Source organism: Lethenteron reissneri, chromosome 3 (genome assembly GCF_015708825.2).
Source record: "Lethenteron reissneri isolate LAM-NWPU_2019-01 chromosome 3, ASM1570882v1, whole genome shotgun sequence".
Taxonomy (NCBI): domain Eukaryota; kingdom Metazoa; phylum Chordata; class Hyperoartia; order Petromyzontiformes; family Petromyzontidae; genus Lethenteron; species Lethenteron reissneri.
The window spans coordinates 6515730-6537146 of NC_083781.1; the positions used below are offsets into that span (position 1 = coordinate 6515730).

At 47.6% G+C, this 21417-nt stretch overlaps 1 protein-coding gene across 2 annotated transcripts in view; it reads right to left on the reverse strand.

Moving 5' to 3' along the window:
- The window catches only part of LOC133345511 (neuronal-specific septin-3-like), a 269744-nt gene that overhangs the window by 216811 nt on the left and 31516 nt on the right, over positions 1 to 21417 (reverse strand). Inside the window, exon 1 of one of the 2 annotated variants that reach the window (XM_061556307.1) lies at positions 2968 to 3640. The exons of the other annotated variant lie outside the window; for it this stretch is intronic. Coding sequence (XP_061412291.1) covers positions 2968 to 3034 — 67 coding nt within the window. The 5' untranslated portion in view covers positions 3035 to 3640. Of the gene's footprint in view, positions 1 to 2967; positions 3641 to 21417 lie in introns of those variants that run through there. 2 annotated transcript variants of the gene reach the window in all.

Sequence of the window (21417 nt, forward strand, 5' to 3'; positions counted from 1 at the left end):
TATGGATAGTTTGAGCAGGGAGACATTTATTTTTTAAATCCTTTATATTAAGTTCGCTTGCTTGCTTAGGACCGTGCAAATCTTTCGGTCGTTTTAAACCCACTTCCCGTGATCCAATCGAGCTGACATTTTCCACACAGACTCGTTGTGCGTGACAATTAATGTTCGTGAAATTTTTTTTCCAAAATTTTACACTTTTTAGGACAAAAAATTATATTTAATTACCAATTGCTTAATGGTACAATGCAATCATCTGACCCATGGGTGGCAGCCATCTCAAGCCAGAGGACGAGAGGACTCTAGCCGCCACGCATATAAAGGATTTATAGTGAAAAACTTTGTTTTTACGGGTTATACTTATACTTTCTGAATATACAAGACGTTTACTCCATCTCTTAAGGTCAACATCACTGCCTGCTCCAATTCTCTGGCAGCGTTTCGAATATTCGCCGTGAGGCTACTCCTGAGACCTTCCGCTGGCTCGCTCGCCAACCTCGAGGGGAACGCCGAATAAACACCGCTGATCAATATTCTTAGGTTTTTTTCGGTAAAGTCACGTAGGTAAAACATTAAAATTTATAAAAGTAAAATAAAATAAAAAATCACGACGTTTCGGAGGCAACACAAGCTTCCGTTGCCTCCGAAATGTCGTGATTTTTATTTTATTTTATTTTTATTAATTTTAATGTTTTACCTACGTGACTTTGCCGAAAAAACATAAGAATATGAATCCTTGCAGTCACGAAAGCTTCAAATCTAGAACCGCTGATCAACTCCACGACGTACGAAAGGAGTACAACCCATTTCATAGTTACTATTCTTCATACCGTATTTACTGTAAATACAACAGCAATCCTGGCAAATCGTCCCCTGCTGCACAAATGAATAATATCCGAATCGTATTAAGTGTGTCATGTTGATAATTATAATCCCGGATGTGCAATGGGGTGAAACTGCCCTCAATGTGCTTCTGGGGATGATGGTACGTCCAGATTACAAGCGAATTAAGATATTTGGATTGATCATTGGTATTAAATTGTGTTATTGCTCAAGAACATTTCTCTAGAATACGTTTTCCACAACCATCGTTCAAAGCTCTTTTAACAGCACTGGCTTCTCAGCCTAAAACACAAAGGCAAAGATATCCAAATAGACTACCGAGACAAGTACTGATGGAAAGCGCTTACTAAGAACGTCTTTGGAGATTAGGGGCCAATACGAGTGGCACCATACCCAGCCACTTGCATCATCCCAATGCTGCCACTGACACAGCAGGCACTCAATTTTGGCTGAGCCAACCTACAGGATGCCTATGCCAAGCTCGGATTCAAATTGGCCACCCTTGTATTTGTACACCATGGCCAGTGCCGTTAAGGCCGGTACATCGCATTGTGTGGGGGGGGGGGGGGGGGGAGGGGAGTATGGCCAAAATAATGGTGCTGGTGTTTACACACTGCACCAGATACTCGGTTAGGGCTGAGCTGACCTATGGGGAGGCGCAGGGCCAGTGGAGATAATCGCCACTGATGTGAACCGTGGCCGGGATTCGAACCAATGTGTCGCCTGGTTCGTATTGCAGCACGCTAACCATTGCACTGCCACTTCAAAGACAAATATCCCCCATATAGCATCAACAGGCTGTTGGGGCAAGTGCTGGTAGCGAGCACCTATGAAAGCCGGCACACGAGGGGGTGGGTGGCCAACATCACGCCCGACTGCCTTTGCCTCCCAAGTGGCGACGTTTACACACCGCACCAGGTATTCAGTTGAGGCTGAGTCGACCTGGGGGGGGGGAGGCCCTGCAGGACCCGTTCAGATAATCGTCACTGATGTTGGCCGTGAGCGGGAATCGAACTCGGGTTGCCGGGTTCATATCGCAACAATGCAAACCACTGCACCCCAGCCCATACCCAAGCACGCACACCAACAGAAAAAGTGGCGGGGGGGAATTCACGAAAAAAAGTTGAAAAAACTGTGGCTTGCTCAGTGAATGACAAGTCTACTTGCCGCACACCCACCCAAGGCCTCACGTCTAATCCCAGTCGAGAGCCACGAGCATCACCCCCCCCCCTCAACTTCAGCAGTGGCCCCGAAGCTCTCCAGCCCATGGGTGGGTGCAGAGAACCGGCCAGAGCGTGTAGCCGCGCGAGCCAAAAAAACAACAGACCCGTCCTGGAATTGACAGCCGCGAATTAATTTATTTTATTTGCTGTAACTTCCACACCCCCCCCTCCCCCGATCTCCCCAAAACGTCTTTCTTCGGCAGGCAAAGCTGCGATTTGCCGCCGGCACGTGAAAGGAAAAGAACGCGACAAACTTTTTGCCCGCTCGTGCAAATAAACCCGCTCTGCGTAATAAACGCGCACAAGTGGACGCTGTAAAACAACCCCCTTTAACACGAGGGGGCATTTGCACCGTCGCATCAAGAGGAGGTCGCTGATGTTGACCTGTGCGTGAGCGCAACTTTTACAAAGCTGTGCAGGAGTTCACAAAGAACAAACTCGCGGAATTGCGTGAGCATTTGAACGACATTCTAATGAGACCAGTCAATTGCCACTGATTAAAAACTCACCGACGATAATGCCAACTAACGACATTCGCATAACAAAATGTATTTGCAATGGAATATTCGAGTCATGCGAAGCATCTCGACGTTAATAATAGCGACGTTACATCAACGATATCATCAACGCAGCTACGTCAGTCAACGCGAATAAGTGAAGCAAATCCAATCCCATTTTGCTACGCGGCGGCTTTTCAAGGCACCCCCGATCCGAACTACGTACGGCGCGAAAGAAGTCCCAGCACGCGTTCGTGCGAACGAAACACGAGACGGCCTGGGGAACGAAAAGGCTGCCGACGAGCGGCCCCGAAAGCCTTTCAAACGCGACTTAGAAACAATAGCGGCGGGAACATGGCAATTGCGTCCGCAGTGCGATGACAACCGCGGCGATAACTTGAACGCACCTTCAAAGTCAGAGAGGATGCCCTCCAGGTGGTCGTTGATGGAGAGTTTGTCGCTCATGGCTGACATTCTCCCCGGCCGCCCCCACCACCCCCCCTTGCCCTTGCCGTGAGTTTCGCCCAAGCGCTTCTGCTGCAGACGGAGAGGACAAGGAATCCAAGATCTATCTCGCTCTTCTCTCCTCTCTCTCGCGCGAGTCCGCGAATTTGAGTCCACGCGTTGCGGCCACCACCTCCCCCACGTCCCGCCTCCCCCCTTCCTTGGGTTCGGCTTTTAAAAATAAAAAAATCGCCCACTCCAAAAAAGCCAACCCGGTCCCAGTGGCCGCCAGCAAATCCGAAACAAAAAAAAGTTTCGGGCGAGAAGGAGTCAAGCGGTCTTTGCAGGAGCGCCTGATTCGTTTTTGTTTTCTACTTTTTCGTGTCTATCTCATGCCGATTTAACGACGCAAACTTTCCTTGTACAAATACTTTGCGAGCAGCTGCCCAGCAACACAACCGCAACCCCAAATGAAACCTTTAACAAAAAAATTCCCAACAGAACAGAGAGAGGGAGAGAGAGAGAAGGGGTAGGGGGGGGGAAATAGTGCCAGAGCAGGAAGGCACACGCACCGCACGCTCGCACAAGGGGCAGCTGCACCCTGCGTGTTGGCTGCTGTGCTTCTTCTGCGGGACGCGGTACTGAGACACCCGAGACAGTACTTGAGGACGGGGGGGGGGGGGGTGCTGTGAGAGACACCCACTGGAAGGGGGTGGAGAGAAGTATGCAAAAAAAAACTTGAGAACTCCAGGACCACCCCCTCGTAGCCCCCGCTCCGTCTCTCGTTCCTCCTCCTCCTCCAGCGCCAATTCCCTTCCCCTCCCCGCAACACTCCAACCCCACAACACAGGCGCACAGCACTAAGCTTCTTCCCCTGTGCCTATCCCTCCTCCCCTTCCCATGTGTGTGTCTCTCCCTCCCTCCCTCCTCCTCCTCCTCCTCTCAGCCTCCCAACAAACTATCCCAAAACAGAAATAAATAACTAAATATACAAACACATCTGTGCTCACCACGTGTGCGCGCGCGCACGAGATAATATACACACGCACGCAACTGAACGAGCACAATTGTGCATTTGTATCGATGCATTTGAGAACGCACCGATGTATTTTTCACTGACACACATGTTTAGCGTTAAGTAGAATGGAGCATTTCGGGGCCAGTGTTGTTAGTGAGCACCTATTAAGGCCAACTAATGTGACACACTGCATCGAGTACTCATTTAAGGGTGAGTTCACCTAGATGAGATCCAAAACAGGTTCAGATGCTGCCTGTCAACGATGTTCAATGTCATCATTTGTATTCCAGGCACCCATGCACCAACTTCTATACCAAATATTTTTTGTAGATTGTAGGCTCACAAAGACAAAGATCGCCTATGTAACCTATTCAGGTAGTTGGGGCAAGTGCTGCTCGTAAGCACCTATGACAGCTGCCAAGTCACAATGAGGGGGTGTTGTGGCCAGCATCACTCCTGGGCAGCTTTGTCTCCCCAGTGCTGATGTTCCACACCATTCCAGGTAGTCATTTAAGGCTGAGACGACCTAGGGGAGGTCCCACGAACAGTTACAATTTTCGTCAGTGGTGTGCATCTGTAGCCAAATTTCGAACACGTGCTGCTGATATTCATAGCACGGCCCTGAAACCACTACACAACCGAAACAAATATCTCCCCTATACCCTACATAGGCGTTTGGGGCAAGTACTTTCAGCGAGCACTTATAAAGACAAAGATCTCCAGTATAGCCTTAACAGACTGTTGGGCCAAGTACTGTTAGCGAGCACCTATGAAGGCCGCTACGGCGCACGAGGGGGTGGGTGGCTCGTACCACGGCCCCAGTAGCGATGTTTACACCACTGCACCAGGTATTCAATTGAGGCTAAGTCGACCTAGGGGAGACCAAAGGACCGGTTCAGATAATCATCACTGGTGTTGGTGGCCGTGAGCGAGAATCGAACTCGGGTAGCCAGGTTCGCAGCGCAGCGCGCTAACCGCTACGCTACAGCTCACCAACAAGCACCTACAAACACACACACACACTTTGCGCCTCCCTTCGCAGCACCAAGGCGTAATTAAAACACGAGCTGAGCTCAAATTCCTGTGGAGCGCGCGGGGGTGTGTGTGTGGGGGGGGGGGGTGAGGGGTAAACGTGTGATATTTTGTTTTCCCCCTTCTCACTCTCTTCCTTCCCCACGTGGTGGCCGATGAAGCCCTTGCAAGCACGCGCACAACAGGCTTCCAGAGAGATTAGCTGCGCCCGATGGGAGAGCGGCCTTCAAGGAGCAGTAGGGCGATGGAGGAGGCCGTGTGCTCGGTGGCAGATGACGTGGAGCTCTGCATGCTGATATGAGCTACCCGTCGGAGGCCGTCGGACTGCGAGAAGGGCGGCTGCGTGCAGAGCGAGAGAGAGCGAGTGAGCGAGAGAGAGAGAGAGCGAGAGGTGGGGGTTTACATAAAGCAAAGTTTAAAAATGTAAAAAAAAATACGAAATGATGAACGAAGCAAAGTGCCGAATACACCGAGCATCTTCTTGTTTCTGCTGATCGTTAAAAAAAAAAGAAAAAAAGAGAGATGCCACCTTGTTTCAGCACCCAAATCCGGCCAAAGGGAAGGAAAAAAAAAGAAACCACGTGTCCCCGCCCCCCCAAAAAAAACCACACACTCGACAAGCCATGCGGGTGTCATGGCGTGACAGCGTCAGACACGCAGCCACCACCGCCGAGAAGCGTGCTGGAAAAGCCATAAGCCGCCAACGACCGCATGTTGCCATCCCGTTCCTTGGTGGAATAAAAAACAATCGAATCACGCGGTTGTGTTGGGATTAAGGCTCCACCGGCCCTCTTTCTTTGTTCCTTCAGGTGGCAGTTTTTTTTATAAAAGAAAAAAAAACATTTCTCCATAATCCTCAAGCGATTCTGCACGCGATCGTGGTTTTTGCGATTGTCTAGCTTGATGGGCAGGACGCAGGGCTGCGAGTCACAAATGACACTTGAAATCATTCTCAAGATTGCCTGCGCACATTTCTGCAGCATACACAAGCAAAGGGTACACTGCAGTGCACACTGACTGCGGTTCTACATCCCATTTCAAAGGTTTAGGCGCAGCCCTGCAATGTTTTTCTCACACCATTGCTGGTGGAAGGGCTTCCACTTCGAGGAAATTCCATCGAGCACTCACCTCTAGATTGCAATTGACCTTTAACGGCTTCTTCACTCCGGTCATCCTCAAAGCGGCTTTTGGCTGCCCATCGAACAAAGACGGTCACTGCATCGCGCGGCGCTTTCAGATGCGCTTCTGTGGCCGTCTGGAACGCTCTGCATTCCGATATTAGAAATCCACTGGAGCTATGCACTTTTAAATCAGGATTGAAAATTCATTTCTTAAGAACAGTTTTTTCGTGTTTAGTTTGTTGTCTTTCCCTCCGATTAACACGGTTGGCTACGTACGGTCCTAAAACAATTCAACATACATACATCTCGAGAAAACTGCTTTTTTAAATCCTTTATATTAAGTTCGCGTGCTTGCTTGCTTGCTTAGGACCGTGCAAATCTTTCGGTCGTTTTTTAACCCACTTCCCGTGATCCAATCGAGCTGACATTTTCCACACAGACTCGTTGTGCCAGACAATTATTGTTCGTGAAAAAAAATTCCCAAAATTTTACACTTTTTAGGCAAAAAAAAATTATTTTACATATATTCAAATAGAACGCATTCATGGCTTTGGCTGAACGTCAGAGTGTAAGAGCCCAGAGCGTAACCCCTCCACAGGCCGTGGCGGAGTAGCGCAGTTGGTAGCGCCCTCGCTTCCCATGCCAAAGGTCGCGGGATCGATCCCCACGTCCTCCACAGGCGAATATATTTTTAAATCCTTTATATTAAGTTCGCCGCCACGCATATAAAGGATTTATAGTGAAAAACTTTGTTTTTACGGGTTTACTTGTTATATATAAAACAAAATCATCACTGAGACTCAAGACTCTGTCATTGAACAGATCCCTGAGAGACGATGACAGCTTGCGAAGACTTTCACCCAGGAGTGGATCGATCACGGTTTAAATTGTGCCACTGTTTACATTTGTAAATAAACTCCAAGCATGCAATGAGGCAGCATTGGTTTGGAGGGCCAGATCCTGCTGATGAGACTATGAAAGAGGTCAAAAGATGGTCCACTTAAACAAACGCTCCTGGAATGATTTGGACCTGAATGCATATTGGACTATGGGTTAGAATTTGACTCATATTCTTAGGTTTTTTCGGTAAAATCACGGAGGTTAAAATTAAAATGTGTTGCCTCCGAAACGTCGTGATTTTTATTAATTTTTTATTTTTTATTTTACTTTTATTAATTTTTATTTTTTTACCTACGTGACTTTACCGAAAAAACCTAAGAATATGAATCCTTGCAGTCACGAAAGCTTCAAATCTAGAATTAGAATTTGACTATTTCAGACGTGAAACAGGTGCAATGCCTGGTTTTTACATTGTCATTGCCCACAGTCCTCCCCAAGGCAGTGAGTTATGTTATGATTTTGTCAAATGAAAAAGTGGGTTGTCCTTGGTGAGTGATGATGATGATGATCTTTTCCGAACCACTTAGCAGGTTAAGAAAAAATGTTCATATAAATAACAAAGAAAATCATTGTATGAAAAATGTGTTTTTACTAAAATAAATACACGGCCTTAACCAAAACTAGGTCTAAACACTTACCTTACGATCAGAAGGTTGGAAGTTCAAATCCTAGACTATAAGTACCACTTGTGTGAGCCAAACAACAGCAACTCAATACTCATGTGGAGAAGAAGAATAACGAGTTAATGGGTGTTTTATTTAGTTTAGGCTGAGTTGACCTATGGGAGGCCCAGGACTAGTTCAAATATTCATCGCCGATATCAGCCGTGAGCAGAAATCTAACTCAGCTCTCCGGGCTCGGAGCAGAGTGTGCCAACCACTACACTGCCACTCCCCGCTTCCCACCGTGTTACACACCATCACACACAAACAACAACAACAACAATTGCCGTTTACCACTAAATGGCGGTGACATCACCATGGCGCTTGTTCCATACTAGGTGCACTTTGAAGCCACGTGAAGTCAGAATCAGAATCTTTATTTATCCTGGAGAAATCCGATGAGCTATGAAGCTCTTTTCACAGATGTCCGGTAGGCCTGCTGGCAGGCCTGCTGTCGAAAGCCCACTGGCAGCTCACGGAAAATACCACAGTACCAATGGGCTGACTGACTGAGATGACTGGCAGATGCACCAACTGTGCTCCCCACTGTGCCGACTTTCTCCGCTTTAGTCACCAGCGCTTTGCTCGCTGTTGTGAGCGTCGCTCCTCCGCCCTCCGTTGTTGCTGGAAGAGCGACTGCCTCCAACTGCCCAGTTGCGTTCTTCACGAACCTCCTCCACGCACGCACGCACTCACGCACACGCACACACTCGCGTTCTAAAAATGTAGCCTGTCGGCAGTTCACCTGCCCCACGCCGAAACACACCACGCGGTGCTCATGAAGGAATTCTTCGGCAGCGGGGAGGAGTGTTCGTAACGAGACACCGGACACAAAGAAAACTCCCCCTCCAACTGCAAGGGGAACCACACCACACTCCGACTCACCTTCCACATCCCTCAACCACCCACTCACACAACCACCCACTCACACAACCACCCACTAACAACAGCAACAACCGCCATTCGCTACTGAGTGGCGGTGATGTCACCACGACGATTGTGCCAGGCTATGTGCACGTTGAAGCCACGTGAAGTGTCGAAAGCCCGCTGGCAGGAGATCACGGGGCAGGCACAGGTGCCACGGGTAGACTGACTGAGATCACTGGCTGATGCGCCACCTATGCCCCCTACTGTGCCAACTTACTGTGCTTTAGCCACCCGGCGCTCCGCTCGTTGTTGTGAGTGTCGCTCCTCCCCCCTCTGTTGTTGTTGAAGGGCGACTGCCTCCAACTGCCCAGTAGCGTCCTTCAAGAGCCTCCTCCACAGAGGCCGATCTTCACACCGCTGATACCAGTCATCGGCAAGTCTACTCAGCTCCACATCCTCCTGTACCACATCACTCCATCTCCTCTCTAGCCCATGCCGCGCCCGTTTAGCCCCCTCGATGCGGCTAAAAAAAAGCTGTTTAGGCATGCAGTGGATGGGCATGCAGGCTACATGGCCGTGCCAACACAGCCTTGCCTGCCGTGGGAGCTCACCGATGGGACTTTGTCCAGGTCTTTCAAGGATATGTGAGCTCCTCACACAATCCAGCCTGGTTAAACCCAGGATGGATCGTAGGCAGGCCAACCTGATTCGGAGTGAGACCTCTGCTGTCAAACCGGAGCCGGTCATGAGCACACTGCCCAGGTATGGGAAACTCTCCACTCTCTCCACAACTGCCCTATCACCAATTGGGAGTTGTGGGGATGGAGTGTCCGATGGTACAAAATACCCAGGCTGGTGGTTAGTTTTGGTGGGGCTGATGGTAAGTAGCAGACGGACAGAAAATATGGCATCTGTGCATGACCGCCCTTTCCTGAAACCACATTGGGGCTCCACAAGCCTCTCCTCAGCGTGCCTGGCAAGGCGATGTTGAATAATCCCTGCCAGGACCTTTCCCGGCACACTTAGGAGTGAGATGCCCCTGTAGTTGTTACAGTCTGTGTGGTCCCTTCTTAAAAGAAAGGGACCACCAGGGCATCCATCCAATCTTGGGGAACCCGTCCAGTGGTCCAGATTGTTGTTATGATGTCATGTAGGGCAGTTTGTGCACAAACGTCACCCTCCCTCAGCATGTTGCTTGGGAGAACGTCTCTGCCTGGTGTCTTTCCTGGTCTCAGGCTCTGGATCGCCTTCAGTACTTCCTCAACAGATGGCACCTCAACCAGCCCCCCACAGAGGGTGACTTCTTCCTCCAATATTTGAGGCACCGCAGCCTCAGCAGGGTCCCATGATGTTTTCCAGGCTGAGGGATTTTCCCTCCCTTAAGACCTCACAGAAATGCTCCGCAAACCTGCAAACTTGTTCCTGGGGGTCGGAGATTGGATCACCATTCTTTCCCCTAATGATGGTAATAGGTGTGATGTTGCAGGTTACTTTTTTATTAAGTTAAAGAGCGATTTGTGATCGCGGGCCATTGAGGCAGACTCCATCTCCTCAGCAACCCATGACCACCAACCATCCTTGCAGCGCCTCACGGCTCTCCGAACCTCCGAGCGAAGGCTGCGGTAAGCCTCCTCATTCTCTGACGTGGGATGCTGTAGATGATGAGAGTGGGCCTGTCGCTTTTTCTCAGCCAGCCTGAACACCTCCTTTGTCAGCCAGGGTCTCTGGGGAGGTCTGGACCGTGTACCCAAAGCAGCCATTGCAGCTGCCTGAACCAGTCTTAAACCTCGCCCATTTCCCCTCGACATCAGGGGAAGTGGGGGACGACGCCAACCCCAACCGCAAGCGATTATACAATTCTCGCTTGAAACTTTCATCAGCTAGCTGAGACCATTCCACTATGGGTTTGAATGGGGTCCTGGGTGTACACCCACCACCGGAGTGAAATAATGTCAGGCGCATCTTACAGATGACAAGTGGATGGTGAGTGGGCAGATCAGCTCCACAGTAGGTCCTGGTGTCAAGGACATGGACCCACATCCACTGTTCCATCACTATGTAGTCCAGCAGATGTTCTTGCTTGGACCAGGCATGCATCCATGATTTTGTGTGGATGCGCCAATGCCGGAACAGCGAATTGGTAATTACAAGCCCATGGGCTGCATAAAAATATAGCAGCCTCCTACTGTTGTTATTGAGCTGATCTGGCCCATGTCTTCCAATCACTCCAGACCAGGTGCTAGCATCATGACCAACTCAGGCATTAAAGTCACCCAACAAGATGACTCTATCCCGAGGGGCCACTTTAGCCAGCACCTGTGACAGGAGGTCATAGAAGGCATCTGACTCATCGGCCTTGATGTTCGTCTTCGGTGGGGGGGCATACGTAACCACGACCACCACTCCTCGCCTTTGGTTTATGGGAAGGCGAGCCCAAAGTAGCCTGGGGCTTACAGCTTCCCACACCTCACCGCCACACTCCCACACCCCCTTCATAATTTTTTAATCAGAAGAAGAGCCACACCCTGTTGTTTGGCAGTCTCCTGCCCCGAGTAGAGGACTGTCCACCCCTCATGGTGGCAGGAGTCAGAGCCGGTCCACCGGACCTCCTGAATACCACGGAGATCCAGGCGGTACCAGTCCAGCTCCCGACATAGGAGTGGCAGCCTCTCCTCCGCAGTGAGCGTTCGAACAATTCACGTGGCCATCCGTAATGGAGCAGCCCCGAGGGTAAGGATTCAGTCTCCTGACTCCACCAAATGGGGTTTGGCCAGGAAACGTCATAGACGCCTATCCCCCTGGGGCCTCCGGCACAAGCTTAATAAATAAAAAATACTCGTAGTTTAGTGGTAGTTAATTGAAGGTGGAGAGGTTACCAGCCCCTCACACCCGTCCAGAGCCCCCATTTGGCTGGTGTTGTGGTTACAAACGCCATGAAAGGAAGGGCCAATCTAAATTGGCCCTCCCCCCACGGCACTGCCCATCACAGCGTTGCCGTCTGGCACCACGAGGACGTAGGGGGTTGTTTTTGCCGGACTACCCACTAACACAACCACCCACTCACCCCCTCCACCCACTTACACAACCACCCATTGACCCCTCCACCCACTCACCGCTCCACCCACCCACTCACCCAACCACCTACTCGCACAACCACCCACACCCCTCCACCCACTCTCTCTTATCTAAATCCACCCCTCCCGACTCACCCCTTGTCATTATGCATTCAACCGTGTTTGCGTGTTTTCTCCACACTTTCCCCAACGTCTACACGTCCTCGAAGATGGAGTCCCGACCAAGCTCAGTCCCATGGTCTGGGTGGTTTTTTTTCCAGACGAGGTGGACATTTTTTTGGACTCCATCCGTGGAGTTTCATTAAGAACAATTCGGGATCTTTCGAGCAGAGGTGGGACAAGTAACCCTCGTCATCCCTCCTCCTCCTCCTGCCAGCTCTCCGATGAATTGTCACGACTCAGGGCCACGTTCAATTAAGATATCACCACGAGATATCTTAGCCAGAGTGAATTCTCCAATGATGAGGGCATTTTGATAACGTGGCTAGGTGATGTTAGTGTACGATATTTTGTTTACATTTTGCCACTAAATAGCAGACATAAACATGTCATCAAACACGGTAGTGCCTTGCACAAATGCACACGATAAGAGTAAGCTGTTGTTCGTTTTTTTGTCCAGCAAGGATGTAAAATAAAGTTAAATGTATCGAATATTGAAGGTGCAAATATGATGACGGCTTATGTGAATTGTGGCAACATTTACAAATGAGTGAAAAATAAATATTTTTGAGGAAAATTTGAATTGCCGCGTGTTTGAATTTAGCTTAGAAAGCATGCAAACCCCCAAAAATTGTAACGTTAAGGTCTTCTGTGCAACAAAAATTGGGGACCAAATGGACACGGATTTTCGTGAATTTGAAAATTAGCAATTAAACAGTTCCCACGCTAATTCACAGGGCCACTGATATTTGCTTAATTCCCGACGCGTCTGTCACTCAAAGTCAAACATCTGAACACGAGCAAACATTGCTGGCCGGAGTCGAAGCATCGACTGGCCAGCTCACGTCCTGATAGCAGCCGTGAAATGCACGCACGGTATCTTTTAAGAGCCGTGCGTCGTGTGTCACGGACTGTTAACCGCAGACAACGCTAGAGTGACGTTAATGAGTACTTATACCAAAAAAAAGCTTTTTCAAATAATTTTCTTAAAATACTTTTTTCTGCATCCCGAGCATCGCATCCAGAATGATTTCAATTTAAACTCGGCACGATGCAAACAATTTGTGTAATCACATGCTGGAACAGTCACGGGGACATATTTTAACTCTATTCCGGCTTTGGTAGGTTAACCCAGCCGTGCTTTTATTTTTCTTACAGCCTTTTCTTACAGCCGCGTGCAAGTCGGCCATTTTATGCGTCGTCATTAAAGCCGTTCGCCAAACGCCTTTAACACTGTCCAATCGCATCGTAGCTCGGTGCAAAACACCCGCTCCCCTCACACACACGCTGGCGCACGTGGCCAGATGGCAAATGTTTGACTCGGTTGGTTCCGCTGAGGAGCAACAACAGAGGTCTCATCCTTTTTTTTGTGTTCCGCCACCCGGCGTGCAGGGTGTGCCAAGGCCACTCGACCTCCCAAACCGATTGTTTTTTTTTGTGGGTCGACAAATGTGCGCAAACTGTTATTCCGCGAGCACGTCACTTGTCTGTGTGCCCAAGATCAGAGAGCCACCCACACGGTGTGGAAAAATATCTGTGTAAATATCCGTGTGTTTTTGGATTCCGCTACCCCCGCCCCACTGCCCCCTCCCCCCACCTTTAAAAAAAACTGCACATCACATAATGAATACGATGGGAAAATTCCATAATAAAGAATCTTCAAGTCAATGTCAAATTGTCTCTCCGCGCGCAACGAAGCTTGGGGAGACACCCTGGCCATGAGAATTCCACATTCACATGGACAGGTGCTGTCGAGACGTGGAATGACCATAGTTGAATTGCCGTGAAGTGGTACCCATTTTATTAACCCCAGAGCGATGATGGGCTAAATTAGCCCCCAAGTAAGTTTGTGCCTTTAACCACAGCGCCACCCAGCTGAATCAATAAAATACTTTTTTTGAAGCCTCATTCGAAAGAAAATGTAATCCCGATGCAGCAATTCCTGCACTTCACACCGTCTGCCATGCCAGCCCCACCTCCCCCCACCGATCCAAATGTTGTGCCACCTCCTCCTGTCTCTTACAATTAAAAATGTATTTAAATTAAACGTTCTGCTTGACAAAAATTTTTTTAAAAATAAACCCACATAAAAGCAAATGGCAAAACGACAAGAATCTTACAATCCATGAAAAAATAAATAGATAAACATGTATTAAAATAATTGGGTTTTCACTTGCATATTGCGCAATGTGTACATCATCATCACCACAAAATGCTTTGCTGCAGAGCCGCTTTAAAACATTCACATCGGGAAATGCGCTCAAGATGCGTTGCCTCGTGTCATTTGGCGCGATGTCCAACATCTGTCCCCACGTGCAGGAAGAGTGCTGCCGAGAACGTCGGACACCGCGCCGAACAGCACGCGAGACAACCCGAGTCTCATCAGAGAGCTTTCGTTTGGCACAACCCCCGACAACGCGCGCGGTATCACCGGGAGGGGGAGGAGGATGGGGAGGGGAGGAACGGGGGGACGTCTTCATTTTGTCAGCACCGCCCGAGAAGGCCTTGAAGCAGCAGCAGCACGAACGCGGCGAGAGTTGGCAGCTCGGTGGCAAGACACCCCAGTGGGAAACACCCCCCCAGTGAGTGCTGGAGGTGTCCGATTTGTCACCTTCACTCTACGAGACTCTGGCGGAACCGTGGCGAACCTTGAGTGAAACAGCAGCAGCTGCTGCTGCTGGGACGTTAGATTAGAGAGCATTCCGACGGCAACTTGGCAATATTGCCCCGGCTAATGGTTTGACCCTGGGGTCTCAAGCGGAGGTGTTGTTTAAAATCTCTCAGACAAGCGCATTTTTTTTCATGAGAAAAAAAAATTATGAGAATTTGTGTTTGCCCTTTGTCAATCCACCGCTGCAAGGAGGCCTCCACATGCTGTGTAGGTCATAGAGGTTGTTCAATCATACTTCGCCTTGCTAGTCAGTGCGGATTTGTGAAGAAGAGGGACTGAATGAAAAGCTCAGGTTGTACTCGCCACTGATGATGGCCGTGCCATAGAATGGGACTCGGCTCGCTGGGTTCAAAGCACTACAGCACTGCTAGCCCAGTCATAAATATTGCATCCTATCAATGTGAGTAAATATTGACTCAAGGTCAAACATCAAGCAATGTAATTCTGATTGGTTCTTTCGGTAAAGTCACGGAGAAAATAAATTCTAATGATGATAGAATATGACGTTTCGGTTGCAACACAAGCCACCATCATCAGGTAAGAATGAATGATAAAACACAGAATACGAGAACAGCATACGCAGACACACATGCAGAGAGAGAGAGACACACAAAGACACACCGAGCGAGACACGCACCAATAAAATCCTGTTATTTGATTATATTTTATACGTGATTTCACCGAAAGAACCAAAGAGTCACAAAAGCTTCGAATTTAAAATGTCATTCTCAAGCAAGTGTTGATTACCCCGAGCCAAAAGTAAAATTATTGGTTTGTATGGAAAGAACTGTTCGCTCTTTTGTACAAGCATCGTTGACTTATACATCAGTACTGATTTTCCTGTCACTGGAGAGTTGATAGGCTGAGTAAAGTTTGGAGGTGCATCTGATACTGGTAGGAACCACCTGGTTCCACCAGCCCACAGGGGATTATTGTGTCCGTCCGTCCGTCGTGCATCCAAAAATGGGAGGGGTGGTGCTGGGTGGAGAGGGGAGGGTGGGGAGGGGCTGGGTGGGGAGGGGAGGGTGGGAGGGGTCGGGTTGGGTGGGGAGGGGCTGGTTACCCCGCGGTGCCCTTATAAAACTCAACGTTTAACCTACTCACGCCGGCTTGTGCCCGCCCTCACAGTCGCCATATTTGCGGAATACACCACGCCGCCATTGACCCTGGCCATTGACCCAAGCAACCCAACGTTCCTACCAGCTCCCTCCGCAGGAATGTGTTCTAGTAGGTGTGTGTGTGCGCGTGTGTGACCAGATATACAAGAACATAATGGGGAGCGGTAGTGTAGCGGTAAGCACGCTGCGCTACGAACCCAACGACCCGAGTTCACTTCCCGCTTACGGCCAACACCAGCAACGATTATCTGAACAGGTCCTGGGCCTCCTCCAATAGGTCGACTCAGCCTCAAATGAATACCGGGTGTGTGGTGTGTCAACATCACCACCGGGGAGACAAAGGCGGCCGGGCGTGGTGTTGGCCACCCACTCCCTCGTGTGCCATGCCGGCCTTCATAGGCGCTCGCTAACAGCACTTGCCCCAACAGTTTGTTGATGCTATACGGGCGATCTTTGTCTTTATGACCAGATCTGTACAACTTTACTGGCAACAGGCACACGTTTGAGATTCATCTCACTGCATGGAGCGTTTTATAATCTGGCGGAGGTGGTCCTTTAAAGTGCTAGATTGAGATGGCAGGTTCTTTAATATGATCATAACAAAGACACTTGGATGAGTCTAAATCGCAAGGAGTGTAAAGAGACACTTTGGCATCCACAGACGGCGGTGGACGCTGTGAACGATATCACTTTCTCGGCACTAATAAGGAAAGCATGCATGTCTTGCAGAGACGGTGATGGAAATGTTCCAGTTGAACCGAAAAAAAAAAATTGCCCTCTGTAAACCCCATTAGCTGCCCATTACCCAGCGCGAAAGCTGTCAGATGCCGGCGACTTTGTTTTTGGAGACACTGACATTGCGTACCTGACGTAATGTCATCGTAAATTGACGCTCTTTTACAATGAGTACATATTTTTTTTTCGTGCCAAAAGAGTTGAAGCGGCAGTCAGAGGAGATGACGGATCCTTCACAATGGTCTCCACAGCGCCAGTGAGCACGTGCAAGACGGCAACCGCAAATGTGTTGATGGGGAAAAGCAGCGCGGTGATTCATCTTCTTGGTTCTTTCGGTAAAGTCACGTGGAAGGGAAATAATAAAATAATAAAAATAAAACAGAATAAAAATATATTTTATTAAAATTATTTTATTATGTTTCATTTTTATTATTTTATTGTAAAATAATATTTTATTAAAATTCTTTTATTATGTTTTATTTTATTACTTTATTATTTCCCTTCTACGTGACTTTACCGAAAGAACCAAGAAGATGAATCCCTGCAGTCACGAAAGCTTTAAATCGAAATTCAGCGCGGTGATGTTCACGTAGTTCGGAGGGCTAACGATGCCTCCTTAAGCTCTGGGTGCCATGTCACTATAATTAAGCCATTTTCTAAAATATGATGAATAACGTTCGCAACATGTAAAGTCGTGGGGTCCAAAACTGGGACAAATCGTGGGAAGATAAAGAAAATCGCACAAAACCACAACAGGTTAGAACTACACATAAATATAAATGGTCTTGAGTGGTGCATTGTTATTAACTTATTATCATTACAAAACTCTGCAGTAGTGTACGATTGTGGTCATCCAGATCAGACTGTACAACGTATAACGACGCCAAGCCCCAATCCACACAAACACGAGGGGGACATCGCAGCGATAGACAACTCCGCTGCTCCTGACGCAGTTGTCCGGCTTGACCACCTCAATGTGAAATTTCAGTCGTTGCTCTGACATCTACATCAGCCAAACGGAAGAAGGTGATTACTATTATTATATATATTGTGTCCGTCCGTCCGTTGTGCATCCAAAAATGGGAGGGGTGGGGCTGGGTGGAGAGGGGAGGGTGAGGAGGGGCTAGGTGGGGAGGGTAGGGCTGGGTGGGGGGTGGGAGGGGTGGGGCTGGGTGGGGAGGTATAAATGAAATAGCAACAAAAATCTAACCAGAAAAACTATAGACAGACATATAAGCAGACAGATATCACCAAGATACATAGAGAGAGAGTAACACATAGGCACAGAGAGGGTGATCGTCTCTGTGGCGAGGCCTTAAATAGACAGAGGGGGGCGGGGGCGGAGAGAGGGAGGGGTTAGAGAAAAAAATTAACATGTCAATGAGTACGGTGACGCGTGGTCAAGTACGCAAGCTTGAACATTAGGAGAGACATACATACCACCAAACTCTGTACTTCATACAAAGATCCCCCTTTCAGTCTGTACAAAGCATCAGACATATGGCACCATCAGCAAGTGTCAAGGCCAGTATGATGGCACATGATGGGGTGGTTGCATCGGTAACACGTAGGGTGGCGAGACTTTGTAATTCCCTCCCGTCATCGATTTTCCAAACTTAGTATGACCTTTAGCAACTCAAGAAATGTATTACTCTCATCTGTTCTAACGTTTGCAGTGCGGTTTGTTGCTATGCGCTTGATAAGTTTGGCTTTCGGGGCTGTTGTTAACTACCTCGCCTGGTATACAGGAGGTCGTGGTGTTCGATTCCAACCCTGACGCCTGCTGTATATTTAGAGTGTGCGTGTTCTCCCTGTGGTCGGGTGGATTTCGCTCCTGGATCCTTCCATTTTTCCCTGCACATGTGTGAATATGTGTAGAGCATTTAGCTGCTACACATTTCTCCGGGATAAGCCCCTTGAATGGGCTATCATTCGTGGCTCGGTTGCTTCTGAAAAAAGAGCGATATAGCTCAGTAGGCCTTAACTGGTAGTTCATGTTCAAGTTCATGTATCAGGTTTATAGCCCTGTGAACCATTCGGCTCTTGACTCGGGTGCAACCGCAACAAAACACAAAACTAAAACATTAACAAGAAAACATCTTAAAGTGACTATGTGACTGTGTGCAAACAGAAAATCCAAGAAAAGACAGCACAATATTGCAGAATAAGTATAACTCGTAAAAACAAAGTTTTTCACTATAAATCCTTTATATGCGTAGCGGCTAGAGTCCTCTCGTCCTCTGGCTTGAGATGGCTGCCACCTATGGGTCAGATGATTATCTGCCAGTATTAAGCAATTGGTAATTAAATATTTAATTTGTTTTCCCTAAACAGTGTAAAATTTGGGGAAAAAAATTTCACGAACATTAATTGTCTCGCACAACGAGTCTGTGTGCAAAATGTCAGCTCGATTGGATCACGGGAAGTGGGTTAAAAAACGACCTAAAGATGTGCACGGTCGTAAGCAAGCACGCACGCAAGCAAGCAAGTGAACTTAATTTAAAGGATTAAAAAAACACCGTACACCAACGCTGTGTGCAAAAATCCCAGTGGGATGCAAGTCAAACAACAACAACCACAAGACAACTTAGATTAAGGCCATCAGTCTAACTCCGTACTACAAAAAACAAACATTGCCAAACCAAAAAACTTTTCTAAATCACCAAAATAAAGCCATAAAAGCAATGTAACAGTGATCATAGGAACTGTGACCCAAATTTCACAATAAACGACGTAAACAACATGTACCACCAAACACTGTAGCCATAGCTGGCTGCATGAGTCACTCCACTACAGTAGGAGCATCAGTCGGAGTATAAAAACATTTCAATGCATCTTTAAGATCAGCACACTAAATAAAATAAAATATGGTTTAGTAGTAATAGGTTTTTACCCTTTCAACTGGTACAAAAATTACACCTTTATACAAGGCAAGGCATGTTTGCAATAACCACAACACAAGCAGCCAAAATGCAAACAAAAAGAAACAACTCTGATGATGATAATGCTATGCACTGTCCTTGAAGTTGATTGGTCCACACCCGAGACAGCTTTTCTTAGAGTCTAGTCTCCATTGGTGTTGGACCAGATGACGCTAAAAGGCGTACAACTCAAAGACAGCGCACTATCAGAGTATTGAGAGCTCGGGGTAAGCATTTACACTATGAGACATCTCCTTTACCAGTGGCAAAATATAGTAATAGGTTTTTTGTACCAGTTGAAAGGGTTAAAACCTATTACTATATTTTGCCACTGGTAAAGGAGAGGTCTCATAGTGTAAAAATATGGTTTAGTTTAGAAATGCTTGGCCGCCTTTGTCTCTCCAGGTTCACACACTATAACAAATGGCTTCACACCGAGTAGATCTAGAGGGAGCCCGATGTGAGTGCCACCTGACAGCGGTGTCTGTACAGCGCACCCAGCCTCCACATCCCTGTGCGCTGTTAATTACTGCGTGCAATACGACTGGAATGTTCGGAAAGACCCTGTAATAATAATCTATATATAATGACCTCCATTGTGTTTCCGATACAGACAATGGGGCTGTGGTACAGCTGGGGCCCTTTGTGCTTTCACGCAAGGTAATCGCGAGAGAGGAGCGCACCGGGTAGGATTACACGTGCAATACATATGGGATAAGTCATTAATACCGATAATGAAAATTCCATTTTTTGGGGGTGGGGGGGTCTATGTTATTAATGACATCATCATCCCTCCGCATATCTGAGCCAAGCAAAGATTTCCCCCCCCCCCCCCCCGAGACTGTGCAACTCGAGTGAATGACAACTTTCCAAAAAATGTGGCAAGGAATAAATGTCATTCGTGATGATTTATAGCACTTGGTTAAACCCATTGCGGGACGAATGCTTAAAAAAACAACATTGTTGGCAGACAGGATGCTTTGTTTGACCATACTTCAGTGCGCTGATTAGTGCCGGTTTATGAAGGGGGATGATCGGCCACGGGGTTCATGAGTGCTCACCACTCCATCGCTGACTCCCACTTCCAGGAATAAGCTAATACTGTACACCATGAAGTCATATTTAATGGAATACATAAAATACCTGATGTTCTTTTCAACGTCTAAATGTGTCTGCATTTCAAGATGCTGTACAAATCAAGGGGGCATTGATATCTATGCGATTTGAATAGATTGAAGGATACATGGAAATAAGTAAAATACATTTTTTTTCACTTATGATACAATGCATGCAAAGTATTAAGAGGAAGAACTTGAACCTGCCCCACGTGGCGAGGCCTAGTACTTAGTGCTTGAGTTTGCACGAGGTATTGAGGCAAACCGTTAGCAGGACAAATGTGGAAATAAAACCGATATGACTCTGAACAAAAACCTAATTAACTTAGGCTAGATTTTTTTTTAAATAATTTCAGTTATAAAACAAATCTGGTTTAGAGGGAATGGCAGGTGGCTCGCAATCGGAAGGTTGCAAGTTAAAATCCTGGTTGGAGTTTCACTCATACCATCACCTCCCAAGGATCGATAAACGAGTACAATTTTGTGGGGAAGTCAACATATATGTATACACACACGCCCGCCACAGTAATGTGCAATTTCCTCCACTGGCTCAAGGCGGTAAATGGGATGGATATGAGCTCTGTCCCAATTGTTATTTTAGCGGGAGATCACTTTTGACTTTTTCACTAAAACAAATTGGCATGGCCACTAAACGGCACCAATCTTGTCTTGTACACATGGACATACATTTGCGGTATGTAATTGTATTACACACATTTGGAATTGTGCAGTGTTTGAGTATTCCCTCATCCCTCGAGTGCATGTACTGTATTTTCGTCACACACTCCAATATTTCCCCACGTAAATGTAAAAATATACATTCAATAAGTCAAATACAGCACTCTTGAAAACAATATTGAGAATCAATGACACTTTCATTGGAAGATTAGGAGTCAAACTAAACAATAAAGATTACGTGATTATATTTTCCAATTATTGGCAGCGGCTTGATCTTGCTAAGATTGAAGTTGCAAGTCGCATTTCTACAGCAGTTAATTGACGGCCCAAATCCCCCACAAT